The 16,824-nt window shown below is 42.8% G+C and overlaps 1 protein-coding gene and 1 long non-coding RNA gene across 5 annotated transcripts in view; one reads left to right on the top strand and one right to left on the bottom strand.

Moving 5' to 3' along the window:
* FNIP1 (folliculin interacting protein 1) overlaps positions 1 to 16,824 on the bottom strand; it is an 86,769-nt gene that overhangs the window by 9,163 nt on the left and 60,782 nt on the right. For all 4 annotated transcript variants that reach the window (XM_035105431.3, XM_035105433.3, XM_035105432.3 and 1 more), the window contains 5 exons: positions 15,554 to 15,755; positions 14,628 to 14,713; positions 4,369 to 4,515; positions 2,554 to 2,723; positions 28 to 1,450 (listed from right to left, as the gene is read on the bottom strand). In XM_035105431.3, the coding sequence (XP_034961322.2) occupies positions 28 to 1,450; positions 2,554 to 2,723; positions 4,369 to 4,515; positions 14,628 to 14,713; positions 15,554 to 15,755 (2,028 nt within the window). The remainder of the gene's footprint in view (positions 1 to 27; positions 1,451 to 2,553; positions 2,724 to 4,368; positions 4,516 to 14,627; positions 14,714 to 15,553; positions 15,756 to 16,824) is intronic.
* Positions 12,895 to 16,774, top strand: LOC148686870 (uncharacterized). Its single transcript, XR_015948151.1, has 3 exons — positions 12,895 to 13,032; positions 14,954 to 15,140; positions 16,284 to 16,774. It is a non-coding gene; the product is annotated as an uncharacterized LOC148686870 (long non-coding RNA).

Genomic DNA, 16,824 nt, shown 5'->3' with positions numbered 1-16,824 from the left:
GGCCTAATCTCGATAAGAAATACATACCCAGGAAAAGGTATGTCCTCTTCTTCTGCCCACTCTTCTTGCTCTGCTCCGTAATAGTTACTGCTTGTTCTGGCCACATCATGACCAGCATCTTCGCTTTCACTGTCACCAAGGGCACTGTCTGAGCTCTCATTTCTTGGAATGTCCCAATCCACACCTGGGTCAGCCTTTTTTTCAAAGTTCTCTCTGTCCCCATGGGGGACGCACATAGAGATTTTGTCTCTTTGGTCCTGCTCTGCAAAGCAGTTTTTGCAAGTCTCTTGACGAACGGATTCCATAAACTTACAAAATTGACTGGGGGGCTTTTTGTTCTTTGTACACACTTTTGGGGGAAACTCTAAGCTACTGCTAGGATCTAGAATGTCTGTTGTTCCTTTTACTGGAATATCATCAATAGTCCTGTTTTCTACTGAACTTTCCTCATATTCATCAAGCAAGCTTGCACTTTCTGCACCATAAGGAGTCCAATTCTGGATCTCTCTGGCAACCTCAGGAAACACTTCAGGCGTATTCTGATCTCTTTTTTGGTCCTCAAGGGTTTGTGTTGCTTCACAGTTCTGATCAGCAGCTACTCTTTCTTCAGTATCCATCTGGTTGCTGTGCCTGGCCATTTGCTCCACTGCTGCTTGACTTCGGAGCTCGATATCCGAATCAGGTGACATGGAATCTCCAATGAGGAAGGTCACCTTTGTTTGAGCCTCAGCTGTGCTGCAAGGAATTGCATCTGACGAGATTTTGTCAGGAGGCTTCTTCTCTACCATTGCACTTGTAGATCTCATTACTTCAACAGCCTGATTAGCAGAATCTAATGATTCCTCACTCCTCCACGATCCATCTGTTGGTTCCAGTCTGGACTCTGCCAACACGCAGGTTTCTACTGAGGCTGATCCTAAGAAGACCTCTTTCTCTAACTTTATATCCAGGCAAGAGGTCAAGGTTTCTTTGCATTGCTTAACATCAGCAGGTCTTTCTTGGCAGTCAGCAGGTGCAGCCCTGCATTCATCTGAAAGAGCCTCAGCCTGCACTTTTGAGATATTCTGGGTAACTTCTCTTTCCTGTCCTGAAACACCCTCTGTATTTTGGGTAGGGTTAAGAGGGCCTTTGCAATATTTACAGCTGCAGTTAGAACTCCTCATTTCTTCAGACTCTTGAAAGGCTAAATTGCTTCTGTTCTTGTGCATTGTGACTAACACGTACTCCGTTTCCTCTACTTCCCCTTTCTCTAGGGTGGTGGTGATAACAGTGCCAGGCATCACTATGGCTTCATCCTCTCCATTTTCCAGAAGATGAGTCTCTTGCAGTTCAGAGCATCGGATGAAGTAAGTGAGGAAGTACAGCAAACGTTGCACAAGGTCTTGTCGTTTGCCAACCACAACTGTTTTTGATAGTCTGACAGGTGACCCAATAGCCCCATACAGGTCTCCTATAGGACAGAATATAAAAGTAGTATGATAATTACACAACACATGAAAAAATACAGTGTCATGGCCAAAAATCCAGATCCTTGAAAATTTCCAAAAATGGACAATAGGCTTATTATGCAGGTCTTCTGTGTAAAGATTTGAAAATTATTCTGTTGGAATGGCTATGTAAACTTTATCTGCAAAAATATTCTACAGCCCTGCCCTGTTTAAAAATAGCACCAAATCAGAGCCAACTTCAAGAGTGGGATGTAAAACCATTCAATTGCAATAAACGTCAGCCCTGTTAATATGAGTCTTTGCTAAGCTGTATGTAACAAAGGCTACAATTCTAAACAGAATTCCCTAGAAACAAGCCAGCTTGAAGATAATACACCTTTCTTCTGCGTAAGCACTCATAGGATAACACTGAAAAGGCCTTAATGAATGTCTTCAAGAAAGTACGGTAACTATTAGGAAAAGAAAATGCTTCATCCCAAAGCATGAATAAGGGGTACATGGAGGAACAGGAAGAAGGAGCAAGTGGAGCCACTGAGGAGGGAAGGGGAAATATAACTACGGTACTTAGATAAAAAGGCAGGTTTATTTCTTATTTAGGGACGCAGGTGGCGCTGTGGTCTAAACCACAGAGCCCAGGGCTTGCCGATCATAAGGTTGGTGGTTTGAGCTCCTATTGTTCAGTCCCAGCTCCTGCCCACCTAGCAGTTTGAAAGCACGTCAAGTGCAAGTAGATAAATAGGTACCACTCTGGCGGGAAGGCAAACGGTGTTTCCATGTGCTGCTCTGGTTCACCAGAAGCGGCTTAGTCATGCTGGCCACATGACCCGGAAGCTGTCTGCGGACAAACGCCGGCTCCCTCGGCCTATAGAGCAAGATGAGCGCTGCAACTCCAGAGTCGTTCGCGACTGGACCTGATGGTCAGGGGCCCCTTTACCTTTACCTATTTCTTATTTATTTTCTTTTATTCAGTAGAAAACTGTTGACACAGTGCTTTGTTACATTGTTTTCCTTTAACTACACTTCTGCTCAACTGGTTTCCTATTATACTCAACAATTTAAAATTTTTGTCCTTAGAATAAATATCCAAGTGTGATTTCAGACATACCTAACTGTGCCCACAATGGATTGTATGGATGAGATTTCGCCAACATGTCCACACTTTGTGAGGAATGCTTTTCTAGAAAGATTCTGATGGGAGGCTGGCCATTGGGCATGACGGTTGGGACCCAGGCTAGATGGTTTGTCAAAATTGCAGTCAGAAGAGCTGGTAAAAATCTGCAAGGGGGAAAAGAAAAGTCCAGTCACAATCCAAAATCCAACTCACATTCTTTTCCATCCGCTTTTGTAAAGGGAACCCCATTATGCACTAAGCACGCCTCTTGTTATGGTAAAGTTTGAATCAGGGATGCTGGGTCAGAGGGTGGGGAGTCTCATGCACACCCACAATTCCCATGCATAACACTGGCTTCCCAACTGGGAAGGAGCGACATATTTCCAGTGGAAATATGCAGACATAAACTGAAGAGTGAAGCTGCATCTTGTACTAGAGTTTTACAAGCTCCCTAGAGTGCTTAAACTGGGGCTCGTGAATAAAACTGCTATGCAGTCTGAAACTTATTTTTGCTCTGCCGTGTTGCCTTTTTACAAAGCTTACAGTATTACTATCTTTTAAATGTCCTGCATGCAATCCAGAATGTTAAACCTGACAAGTGTTTTTGGATCTGCAGGGCGGAAGCTAGATCACAGTTTGCATGGTGCCTTGGCAAGAAAACCTTATTATGCCAAACCCTGGATTAGCCCCTGAAGTAGTTCTTTTGAAATATGGCCATAGTATTGCACTGTGCTAATTATATCATGGTTTAATTTTTAATAGTTTAGAAGACAATTTTAACATCTGGCAGCCAGTGGCTTCATAGTATCTGGTTTCAGTACTGTTTTGAAGTTATATGGTTTGGCAGTTTGTCTCTAATTTTCTTTTCTGTTCAAGCACATCTTCATTCTGTCAGTCAGCCATCAGGTCTCATTGGCTCAAAGTCTTAAAAGGAGGCCAAAGTTTCAGACTTCTGTTTTTGTTTTTGAATACCATAGCAACCAATTGTAGTTGCAAACACAGCATAATTTTGACTTAAAATTGCTAAAAGGTTTTAAGGAATAAAATATTTTTTCCTGAATAATATTTTTATAAGATGAGATGAAAGTGATTCTTCACTTAAAGCAGACTTTTACTCTACCAAGGATAGGGGCTCAGCATCAGACAATTGTTATTTCCCAATCATTAATGACGCTATTAATATTGCCTATTAAAACATTTTTTTAAATAAAAAACTAATATTTTTAAATACCGTAATAAAAACTAAGTTTATTAACAAATATTTTAGATGCTAATTAATGAAGGATGCAATCTATACACATTTAGTTGGAGTAGGTGCCATTGAACTGAATGGAACTTACATATGACTGCACATGCATAGGTTTCCAATGCCAATACATTAAAGCAGTCAAAGAAAATTAATTATTGTGGAATTTCATGTATTTTCACCAGATACTGTTACTGAAAATACATCTCTGGATTTTGAGTTATGGCATCTTCTGTTTCCTTCATGAGGTTTGCAGCTTTTTAGAAGAACAAAACATTGTTACTGGTGGGGCCTTTACTGAGATTTTGATTCAATTAGTAATAGTGTCTACTATCCCTTTGGTTGGAATGGGCTCCACATATTCCCACATGCCTTTTTCACCACCCACGTCCTCCCTTTTCATTATACATAATACTTTTTTATTCTTTATTTGGGACTTCAAGGGAACATGGGGAAGGAAAACACTGCTTGCCACTGTCTATTTTTTTAAGGACTCTTTGACATTTAATGTTACAACAATAAATAAATAAAAACCAATAGGAGAAAGACGAGAAATGCTTTACTGGTTCTTGGAGGCTTGTTCCATTAAGAAAATAAATTCCTTCATAAAGCGATGGCAGAGCTGGTTCTTCTCAGGCATTCCTGACATCATAGTAAGCCAAACAGGTTCCGCAATCCGTGGCATGGTGTAGAGGTTACAAATTGTTGTTCTTAAGTAAAAAGAAGAAAACAATAGGTCACCAAAGTTACACATCTGTTATAATATATGTCTCCAAGAGCCATTTGTGCCAAGAAAAGATGTTATTTGATTAGCAACTGAAAAGTATACAATGTTCTCCAAGCCGCTCCATGGCTTTCAGAACGACCTATAATTTAATGACATAGCGGTGTCCCTGCACTGTCTCACTGTCACAGAACGTTCCCTTCTGTCCACTCCAATATCTCCAATTGTCTCTCTGGTACTTCTGCATATATGCTTCATTGTCAGATCAAGCTCAATATGTCTAAGACTGATGTTCTCTTCTTCCCAATCCCTTCTTTCCTTGTTCACGTCCTTATCCACCGGAAGCCATCCTTTTGATCAGGCACATACCCTTGTCTTTCTTTTTGACTTCTCTTTCTCCTTTGTTCCTCATATTCAGTCTCGCTTAATCTTACCCATCCCTATGCCTCTTCCTTTTTGTCCCCATGGCAAAAACCAGGCATAGGCAAACTCTGCCCCTCCAGATGTTTTGGGACTACAAGTCCCATCATTCCTGACCACTGGTCCTGTTAGCTAGGGATGATGGGAGTTGTAGTCCCAAAACGTCTGGAGGGCTGAGTTTGCCTATGCCTGGCAAAAACTCTTGCTCTGTGCCCCGGTCATTTCTTGCCTTGTCTACTGCAATCTTTGCCTCTCTGGCCTTCCATTCGCTTAGCTTGGTCCAATCATGCCAATCTAGCATTCTGTTATCACAACTGTTCCCCCACTGATCACTACGATCATGTGACACCCCCTTTTTAAATCCCTAAACTGCCTTCCTGTCTGATCCTAGATCCAGCAAACTTCTCATTCTTACTTTTAAAACTCTCAAAGGCCCTGCCCCACATATCTTTACCTCGACACACCCCTGACTGACCCTGTTCCATCCAGCTCCAATTCACTGCTAAAGACTCACCTCCTTCACAAAGCCTTCGGAACAACACCTAAGGTCCAAACTTCTACTTTAATGAAGCTGAACAACACTTCATTGAAATAAATGAATATCTTCCCCGTTTACCTCAGTTTCCACATCCCTTTCCTGCCTCTGTTCTCTCCCTTTGTGTCTATTTTTAGATAGAAATACCCTTGGTTTAGGGAACTCTCCTCCCATTCTTTGTAAAGTGTATAACAAACCCCAAATTCATGGAAATTCCCAATTCTGTGGGAAAAATTAGACCGGGAAAATTTCAGGAGTATCCTTATTGCAGCTTTTAAACTACAAAATGTCACCCTGTTTCTATGTCATTTATCCCTGTATCACCATAATGTGGTTTAGGTTTGGCAAGAGGGAATTGCCTAACATCTTGTTCTTCTAATCATACTGCACAGGTCCCCTTATCTTCAAAGGTTAGTGAAGGGCATTTTCCCCTAAGCTCAGTGCTATCAGGATGGACATTCTTCAAACAGCAAGCCAAAGGCTGCTTACAGAGAAAGGAGCAAGGTCCCACAGTAGCTGCCAGAAATGATGACTCAAGTTTCATTTTAGAAATCGCATCACAAGTTTCATTACAACTGCAGAAGTCCTGGATATAAGAGCATTAGAGCTTAGAACAGTTTTTAAAGATCCTTACAACTGGGAAGGCATTTCCCTTAATCTATTACTAGCGAGGAAGGCCTGTAGTTCAGTAGCAGGGCATCTGCTTTGCAGACAGAAGGTCCTAGCTTCAATCACTGGCATCTTCAGGTAGAGATGGGAGATACCCTTGCCTGAAACCCTGGTGAGCCACTGCCAGTCCGTGTAGACCAGGGGTCAGCAAACTTTTTCAGTAGGGGGCCGGTCCACTGTCCCTCAGACCTGGGGGGGGGGGGGAGACTATATTTTGAAAAAAAATATGAACGAATTCCTATGCCTCACACATAACCTAGAGATGCATTTTAAATAAAAGGACACATTCTACTCATGTAAAAACACCAGGCAGGCCCCACAAATAACCTAGAGATGCATTTTAAATAAAAGGACACATTCTACTCATGTAAAAACATGCTGATCCCCGGACCATCCGTGGGTCGGATTTAGAAGGTGATTGGGCCGCATCTGGCCCCCGGGCCTTAGTTTGGGGACCCCTGGTGTAGACAATACTGAGTTAAATAGGCCAAAAGTGTGGCTCAGAGTAAATCAGACATTCCTCAATGGAGCTGTCTGGCAACAGAAGACAAAATTACCTCTTTAATACATACTGATTTATTGGATTTACTGCCACAAGTTATGACTTGGACACTGGCTTTGATGGCTTTAGAAAGAAGTTTGACAAATTCAAAGGATAAGTCTATTGATGGCTATCAGGGGCAATAGCTTAATGGAGTCTCCATGTTCAGTGGCAGTATACCTGTGAATATGAAGTTTAAGTGAAGGGCACACAAGTGAGAAGAGCTACTGCCTTAATGCCATTGCTTGTGGATCTGCTTTCCCTAGGTTGAGTACAGGTTTATTTCCACAGACAGACTACTAAATATTTCACAGACAGCTCTGTATTGTAAGGGAAAAGGGATGTGCTAAATAAGAACATATTTTAGGATAATGTTAAATGGGATTCAGCAGCATAATTGCTGAGGGGCAAAAAGCCCATTTTTTTTAATCGAAAGTGTCATAAACGAGACTATACAAAAATGACTGAATAAGTAAGAGCAGTGTTGCAAGTGGCCTTCGGTGTCACAAAAAGCTTGCAGTTTCCTGTTTGCTGGCACCCACACTTCAGACCAATTAAATCAGAAGAAATAAAGCTTTCCATAGGATTAACTTTCACTCCTTGGACTTCTGTGGTCAACCCACTGAACAGACAACGGACAAACCAGCTACGAAAGCACCTTAGGAGAGCTTAAAATTTGGAGTTTTTTTGCATCACAAAGGTTCCGCCGATCTTAAAAGCCTGTGGTAAAATCTAAAGTTCAAACCAAAATGAGCTTTCTGGGTTCTTGTTTAGCAACATCAACCCCCACAGAAAGCTCTCTGGAAGCTGACTCCATTTGAACTGTGTGCATGTGTGTGTGAGAAAGGAAGCAGTTTCTGTTCCGATACCAAGATATTAAACTATTTGTTTTCGTTGAAGAGCTAGCTCAAGTCTTGTGACTCGTTATTTACTATTCTGGTAACCGTGGCTGCATCTGCAACTGATAGTGTTTCCTCAGAGAGAGATCAGATTCCACTGGCTGCCTGCCAGCAGGCATGTGACTGCAGCAAAGGGAACCCTCAATGCCAGACATGTAAGTAATTGCACTGAACACGAGGGTGAGGATTAACTGCCTTTCAGCTCAGCAAATGGGAAAAGGCTTTTTCATTTCTCCCTGCAGTCTCCCGATATACAAACGGCACGCATATATTTTTCACCCCTTTAAGGCACTGCTAATGCTGGTGGTCAACAAAAGAGGTTTAAAGACTCTCTCAAAGGCATATCTTTAAAAAATGTAGTATAAACACCAACAATTGAGAAACACTGGCCTGTGAGTGCTCCAATTGGAAAACAGCCTTTACCAAAGGTGTCATGGGCTTTGAAGATGCTTGAACTCAGGAAGAAAGGGAGAAACGTGCTAGGAGGAAGGCACACTTGGCACACCCTCACCATGATCAACTCTTGCCTGGAAACCTCTGTCCCCACTGTGGATCCAGAATTGGCCTCCACAGTCACTTACAGACTCTCTGTTAAGACCGTGGTCATGGAAGACAATCTTACTTGGCAACAAGTGATAGAAGAAGAAGAAGAGGAAGAGGAGGGGGGGAAGAAGAAGAAGAAAAAGAGGAGGAGGAGGAGGAGGAGGAGGTTGTAGCCAGAAATTATTCAAGGTCTGAACCAAGTCCTGTATGCAAAAGTAGCAATACCCTTGTTCAGGATTTTTAACTTCCTTAATTCTGTATCTGCATCTTAATGGGAGTCTAGGAAATCTCACTTAGGAAGCTCTTTATTCCAGGAAAGTGAAAATGGGCCTACACTTAGAAATCATTATGGGAGCTGAACATTTGCTGAAGATTTGTAGCCATGGGCTTCCAGGGGTACAGAAAAGCAGTCTGCCCCTGACAAAGTGAGTACTAAAGAAAACACCACATGGAACTTTTCACAGTTACAGAACTAGTGCTTTTTTTTTTTAAGGGCTGTTAACGTTTGAGAGTAGCACCACATACCTTCCCCATCTATCACTGTAAAGGACTGACCATTAGGTCCAGTTGTGACCGACTGGGGTTGCGGCACTCATCTTGCATTATTGGCCGAGGGAGCCGGCGTACAGCTTCCAGGTCATGTGGTCAGCATGACAAAGCTGCTTCCGGTGAACCAGAGCAGCACACGGAAACGCCGTTTACCTTCCCGCTGTAGTGGTACCTATTTATCTACTTGCACTTTGACATGCTTTCGAACTGCTAGGTTGGCAGGAGCTGGGACCAAGCAACAGGGGCTCACCCCGTTGTGGGGATTCGAACTGCCAATCTTCTGATCAGCAAGCCCTAAGCTCTGTGGTTTAACCCACAGCGCCACCCACGTACCCTATCCATCACTGTAAGGGCCCCAATTGAGGTGAGTGGTTTGTGCAAGAAGAAATGCTACCAAGTATGCACCAAGTATGGACAACAACACCCACACCCTTTGTAGCATCCTTTGGTGCTTTCAGTGACTGAGATCCACCAGTGGAGTCTGTTTTTCCATTTGGGAGGAAAAAAGAGGGAGAAACTCCAGATATTTGATATAACTGTTCTGGGCCCAGATAATTTTGGCCCAAAACCTTCCTTGGGGTGAACTTTTCAATGTTAATAAAAAACAAGGGGTTCTATAGAGTGGCTGTCTTTCCTCTCATGGACTAGTTTCTCTGAACTGTGGCAACTGAGTACATGGATATGGGGGGGGGTGCTGTGTCACAAATGTGAACACCCAGCTGCTTCTGTCTCTCACAGACCTCTCTGGACTATGGCCAGTGTATTTGTGGACGAGCAGGTTATGGAGACTCCTGCTCTGCCTACTGGGACACAGTGCCAACTTTTAAACACTGACTGACTTCTAAGCATTTTCTTTCTCACCACTATTGTTCAATTGGGATCCCTGTTCCCTGTGCAGGCCAGCTTCTTTTAGTGGTTGCAGGAGAGCACTTAAGAGAGTTTTCATGGACTTCAGAGAACTTTACCAATGCCAGTAAAAAAAAAACTGTTCTGAAACTGGAGAATAAAAAGGGGTTTATCCATCCATTTGGGTTCATGAACCAATTTGTTCTGTCCTCTTATCTCTTAAGGCTTCTGCCCCCGCTTTTTAAATATTTTTTATGAAGACTCAGTTTATTTTGGAAGGGAGTTAAAGGCATTCAAGGGGCCAGGATATGCATGGCAGACCTTTTTTTGCCCCTCTTGGCACCGCTGCTCTGAAAGAGTTGCTGGAAAATGCAGAGGTGCCTAGCTAAATCAGACACTGAGTCACACTGCACAATGGATTTTTTAAAAGTGAAACTCTCTCAGGGTGCATTGTGTTTTAAAGCTCTGCGGACAAGGAGTGTGAAGGCTCAGGAGGTGTTTGCTTTAGTTTGCAGAGTTTCCTCCTTTCTCTGCATATTTTTGTCCCTGAAATGAATGCCATGCGGATGTTATTCGGCAGCATAATCAACATTAATGTGCTCAGTTGGCCCTCAGGGGCTTCAGGGCAACCAAACTCATGTGCAAGCAAAGTTGCTTGTTTTCCAGAGCAATTGCAACGTCAAAGAAGCCTGTGTAGCCTCTTGACTACTAATAGTAGTTTTATAATGAATTTAAATGCTTTGTGCGTTTATAATAACTAATAAATATGCAAGGTGGATCTGCAATGTATCACAAGACTAGCAAGATATTTATTAATATCAACACTTCCTAGCAGGAAATACCTTGAGACTGGAACTGTGGTGCAAAATACAGCCTGCCTTTGTTTCTGAATTGGTGAGAAACAACAGCAGGGAAAGGTCTTAATTTTCAGCTGTAAGCAGACAACTCAAGGGGGCAGATTCTCTTTACAGCAGCTCTGAAATACCCTCAGTAGTTGGCTCGTAGTGGTTTTTTATCCCAGGGAGTGGTATTTTCTTTAGCTCTCTTCAGCAGGCATCCCCAAACTTCGGCCCTCCAGATGTTTTGGACTACAATTCCCATCTTCCCCGACCACTGGTTCTGTTAGCTAGGGATCATGGGAGTTGTAGGCCAAAACATCTGGAGGGCCGCAGTTTGGGGGTGCCTGCTCTTCAGTATGTGATATAATTTGGCACAAGCACACATTTTTCAGTCGTTGTGGGTAACACCCATCAAACCATCCCCACCCACTAATTTGCCTTGGCCCCCCCAAAATACATTCATGTATACTAAAAATAGCCCATATCTTAATTCTAAGACTATCTTCCTTACAAGGCTATATAAAAATGCAAAGATTGTCTCGCACAGGACTACAACATCCCCTTGCATAAACAAGATTTAAACCTCGGAGGCAGCTTCTTTTAAAAATCTAATCAGCACAGCAAGACATCACATACTGTCAAGTAGGAACACTGCAAAGCTAAAAGAGCAATCAGATACGCAAGCTTTGGATCTGCTGTCAAAAATGTCTACACAGTATTCCAATAATCATTTATGAACAGTGCAGGCCGGTTCTAAAAATGAGATAGCAGCACACCTGTAACTTGTACAAGGTGGTCTTGAAAGAAAGGGGATGAGTATACAAGATATTTAGACAGCAGGATGAGGGAAAATCCTGTAGCTTTGCTAAGATAACATTCCCTACAGAATCACAGGTGAGCGTCTCTTTGTGGGTAGCACACACCTGCATAGGTGGGCAACATAAAGGGAAAGCAATATCATAAGCAAGAAAAGTATAAATTCTTCTTCCTTTAAAATACTATCCCTAACACAGCATAGAAATGGGTTTATTTTGTCTCTCTCTGCTAGCTTATTAAATTTATTCTGCCAAACCAGCTGATATTTGAATCTCCATTTGATTTCAGCATTTGACCTCTTTCATTTTTGTTACAAAGAAGGTTGGAAGGAGAACCAGTGATTCTCCTGCTTCACACAAATACCGTATTTTTCGCTACATAAGACACACCTGACCATAAGACGCACTTAGGTTTTCAGAGGAGGAAAGGGTGAAAGCCCTGTTTTGGGGGGGGATCGGCTCACAGTTGTGCAGCTTCAATTGCAAAGAGGGAAAGCCTTGTTTTTTAAAGGATCAGCTCAAAGTTGTTGAGTTTACTTTGCAAAGGGAAAAAATCCTGTTCAACTCACAGTTCTGCAGCTTCTGATAATCTAATCAACCAGATAATCCAATCAGCCAGTCACATGTTGCAGCCTCCCTCTGCAGAACATTCAACAATGGAGGCCTGGGCAAGGGGGCGTGGCCGGGAAGGGAGCTAGCTTCCCTTATCTGCCTCCGGGATCTCTTGCAATCAGCTGCTGAGTGGCTTTTTTTCAACACCCCTCTTTCCCTCTTGTTAGCCTTTAGCTCTTTCAAAAATTAAAATAAAAGCACGACCTGCTTTTTGCCCCGGGGCAATTCGGCTCCAGGGACCACACATTCGCTCCATAAGATGCACAGACACGCCCCCTTACTTTTTAAGAGGAAAAAAAGTGCATCTTATGGAGCAAAAAAATACGGTAAATACTTTTTTGTGCTGTGGAATTTGCAGCACTAAAACCCAACACAGCATTCAAAAAAAGGGGACTCAGCATAGAAAATACCTTGACAACTAGCCTTTCTACACATTAACATGCTTAGTTAAAAAGTAAAATCACCCAAAGGTAGTTTCATTTGTATGAATATATCCTGGATTTTGTGCACTCAACTATGCTGCTGTGGAACAATAGTTACTGCACCATGGAAACCAGGGCATAAAACTGGAAGTGCACACAAACACACACACTCCCAAAAAATTATGCAATCAACGTGCCATGTGAATTGCCACGTATTTACAATGTGTTTAAAGGCTTAGTCAAGAGTCTCAGTTGTAAAGCTGAATTGTTTTCTTCTTCCTAAAGCATATTCCTACTTTCGTGTTGGAAAGTGATCCCTACTTGAATTTGCTCTGTGGTGCAAAGGGAACCATGCTCAAATTAATTAATGAAACAGAACCAAGAAGGACACACAGATCAGGGATCAAATGAATGCTATTCCTTCCAGAAGCATAAAAGGGAGGGGAAGATCCTTCCCATGCCGAATCTCTATTGCAAACCAATCCAAAATGACAGCTGTGTGGGAGGTTGCAGTCCAGTACAACTAGCAAGCATAGGGCTAGTTAGTGCATGAAGGGCTAAAGGACTACAGTTGTATTGTTAGATTCAGTTAGGTTACACCCCCCTCTCCTTCAGAGAGGGAGGAAGCCTTTCTACTGCTTTCCTTCCTTCCTTTCTCCCCCTGTCCCATGTAACCAACAAAAGAGGGTGTTGCTTGTGCCCAAGCTTACAGCATGTGTTTGGAGTTATATTCTTTATTTTCTACCCAAGAGTATTTTGCCTGAATTATCCTTGTTGCTGCATGGAACAATGCATGACTGAGACCTTGAATCTGTAAGTAAAGCTTTTGAAACTTACTTAACAGTATGTGATTTGCTCATTGCAAGAGGGATAGAAAGAGGTCAGCTGCTGTGTGCAGTTGAATGGGATAAAAAGGTTTAACAACTTCTATTCCCAATGCTGCTTATTTTTGTCAGTTTAATATTCTGCTACTGGGGCTTTCTGTATGCTAGCTCCGCGTTCCGAGTCCAGGCACCCGGCAATCTCTTTTCGTTGTTCACCCACACACATGGGTCCATGGGGAGTCATATATTAATTCCACACAAGCTGTTTGCATTGCTTGCACAAACCAAGGTGGCAGAATTGATAGTACAGTCATACCTTGGAAGTCAAACAGCTTAGTTCCTGAATGTTTTGGTTCCCGAATGCCACAAACCCGGAGGTGACTGTTCCCAGTTTGCGAACTATTTTTGGAAGACAAATGTCCGACGGGGCTTCCGACTGGCTGCCAATCAGAAGCCGTACTTTGGTTTTCAAACGTATTGGAAGTTGAATGGACTTCCGGAACAGATTCTGTTGACTTCCAATATATGACTGTCTTAATAAATGCAATGTACTACAAGTATGCATCCCTTGTCCTTCAAATCTAATCCTGACTATAACAAGCTCTGTGTACTAACTTCCTTGCAGTGTTTTTAAGTTGCACAAACTAATAGAACAGCAAGCCCCTTTAACATCTCTAGTCATAAAAGAACCAACTAAGCACACTGTTGAAAAAAAGTATCACAGTGATAGCTCCCAGGCACAGCAAGAGATCTGTCCTGGATTTCCAAAGGTGCAGCAACCACTGCAGCAAGCTCATGACCGTCCATATTTCAAGGGCAAAACTCAGATCTTAAACTATGCGGCCACTTTTGATCAATTTTCTCATGCCAAACAGCAATTTGTTCAGCAAGGATGCTGGCCTTGAAGGAGGAAGCCAGGGGGAATTTCTCAAGGGTGCTTCTGTACTCGACTTTTAAGAAGACAATCTCTGCTAGGATGGTGGTCCACAGAAACGTGGCTCAAGCAAACATGAGGTGGCAGGAGAGCTTCAAGCTGAGCAAGGAATTGAATTGTGGGTTTCCACAGTAATGTGTGATGCTTTAGCCTCCACCTGACACTGAGGACTCAGCTACACAGCTGCAAGTAAAACGTTTTAAATGTGTTGTAATGTGCAATATACAAATGTGACACTAGATGGCAACAGTGAGCTATGCAAATTTCAATGCCTTTTTCAAAACATTTTTTTTAAAAAAGCATTTTCACAGCATTTTTTAGTCATGCTGGCCACATGATCCAGAAAAACTGTCTGCGGAAGAGGACAAATGCCAGCTCCCTCAGCCTGTAAAGCGAGATGAGCGCCACAACCCCAGAGTCGTTCGCGACTGGACTTAACTGTCATTGGTACCTTTACCTTTACCTAGATTTCACCTGGTTCTCTTGCTGCTCTGCAGTGAACTATATCTACGGCTCTTAGCCATGAGATGAAGGGCTTAAATGGAAAGTTTATTTCCATTTAGAAACCTATTTCAGAAACCCTGAAATTGTTTCGAAGAGAAGCACTCAAATACTTGGCAACGGCACACAAAGGTTGGAAACAAACTCACCTGAATTCATTTAAGGCATCCATAATCCTATTATATGCCAAACTCCTCTGGCTGGCATCAGCTGATCGACGGCTCATTTTCATAGCCTTGAAAGCAATAGTAAAACATATAACCAACATTAGGCAGGGCAACAGAAAATGAAAAACAAAGTCATGTGCTCTGTTCTATCTAAGGTGTACCCGGACAGGCAAACAGTAGGTTGGTTTTTTTGTATTGTTTTTATACCATGATAAACGTTGGCTGCTTTCCAAGTTTCATATCAAGGTAGAGATATATGAGGCATATGTATTTGCTCTGTCTTTCTTTTTCCACACTTTTGCTTGCAGAAGGCTATAAAGAGGTCCAAGGTTTCCCACAGAGACTCCTTCACTGCAGGAGCAGTGTTTAAACAGTCCCCTGAATTAACCGGCCTGCACCCAGCAGTAAACACCACTCATTTTGGTGACAGGATTTGTTCTAAGGGATAGGGGCAAAAGTCAAGTTGAAGCGAGTTTCTGTTCTTAGGCACAGCAGGTAATCCCACCTGTCTTCTTGTTGCCTCCTGGAAGTGAGTGGCAAGGCTGGGGCTGTCAGATGGGGCCCACTCAAGCACCCACCTTGACCTCACAGTCGCCACCCTGCCCCAGCCCAACCCAGCAAAGCCACACGGAAGCCAGTGCCGAAAGGGCAGCTCCGCCACATCCTACGACCAAAAGGATGTTCTCTACCACTGAGCTATGCCTTCTCCCCAGAATCAGTGTTACTGAGTCTATGTGTGCGCACTTTGGCCCATGCCTCATTCACAGTTTGGTCCAGCACCCCTAATTTAAAACTAGTGTGGCCCACAAAACAATCCGGAAAAACCAAATGACAGAAGCTTAGGCATATTAAAGTGGAGATTCTGATTGGAACAGGGGCAAGACGTAGTTGGTGCTGGTGATATTTACCTGTTCTATTGCACTCTTCAGCTTGTTCATATGGCTCTCAAAAAGAGGGAAGTGTGAGAAAAAGAACTCATTAAATTTGCTGTTTTCATCTTCATCCTTTGAGAGCGAGAAAATCACCCCAATCGCTATTTTCTTTTTCCTGGCAATTCCTGGGCTCGGGCTGGAGCTGTCATCTGACAAGTTAAAACTCTCTTCCACTGACCTTTAGGGGGTTTAAAAAGGTTGCAAAGTTAATGACTTCAGAAAATATCTCAAAAGTATTTTCTTTAAACATACTGAAGTGACCCCCCTTTCCCTAAAACAGTTGTTTCATTTTTAAAACCACATCTGCTGTAGCTGATCTTGGAACATTGTGAGCATAGAAAGCTGCCTTAAGGCAAACCCATTGCTCCATCTAGCTCAGTACTGTCTGCACTGACTGGCAGCAGCTCTCCAGGATTTCAGACAGGGGGTATTCCCAGTCTGCAAGTAAAACAGATTCTCTAGTACTGAGATATGGCAGAAATGTGGCATGCTGGCATTTGCAGGTTGTTCTGGGCATTTGCCACTAATGGGCTGTGCTTTAAAAATCAGGGCTTGCTCTCTTTTGCTGTGCGGAGAAAAAAAGCAGTTTAAACGTATGTCACGCAAATGTTCCTGTCCTGCAAAACTTCCAACATTAGACAGATTCTTTTTGTGGCTTTATGAAGGAACCAACACATTTAGAACCTATAAATGCATTTGTCCCCAGGAGAAGCTGCTTTAGGAGGAGTGCTTTCCACTTGCCAACTCATGTTTGCAACCATGAAGCGGGGAGACAGCTTGGGAGGTAGCTTCGAGCGGAGAAGCGCTTCATGAGAAATAAGTTTAACTACCCTCTTGCCCTGCTACTACTTTGTTCAAGACCACCAATTCCTGGGGAGCAAGAAAGGAGAAGGAACCATCACGGTTTTGTTTAAATCTGAGTATAAGGTGATGTTTATTCCCACGGCCATTCCTTGATAACTATATTCATTTCCTGATTACTTGTACTTGCATTTCACCGTGTGATCTGAATAAATAACCCAATGTCATGCGATTAGCATATGACTGATCCCATCACTGGGTTGCATGCAGAATACTGTTTTTGTGGGCAAGAGGAGCTCCTTCTGATTGCAGATTTAATTGAGATGAGGAGGAGATTCCCGCCGGAGGAAACTGAATTTCCCTCCAAACTAAGCAAATGCACGTATTTCATGTGAAAACTTGAAAGAAAGAAAAAAAACCCATCATTCACTACCACCAGTAATGCC

The sequence above is a fragment of the Zootoca vivipara genome, chromosome 2, assembly GCF_965207765.1.
Source record: "Zootoca vivipara chromosome 2, rZooViv2.hap1.1, whole genome shotgun sequence".
NCBI lineage: Eukaryota > Metazoa > Chordata > Lepidosauria > Squamata > Lacertidae > Zootoca > Zootoca vivipara.
Note: the sequence above shows the minus strand (reverse complement) of the source record. Positions and strands in the feature narration are given on the sequence as shown.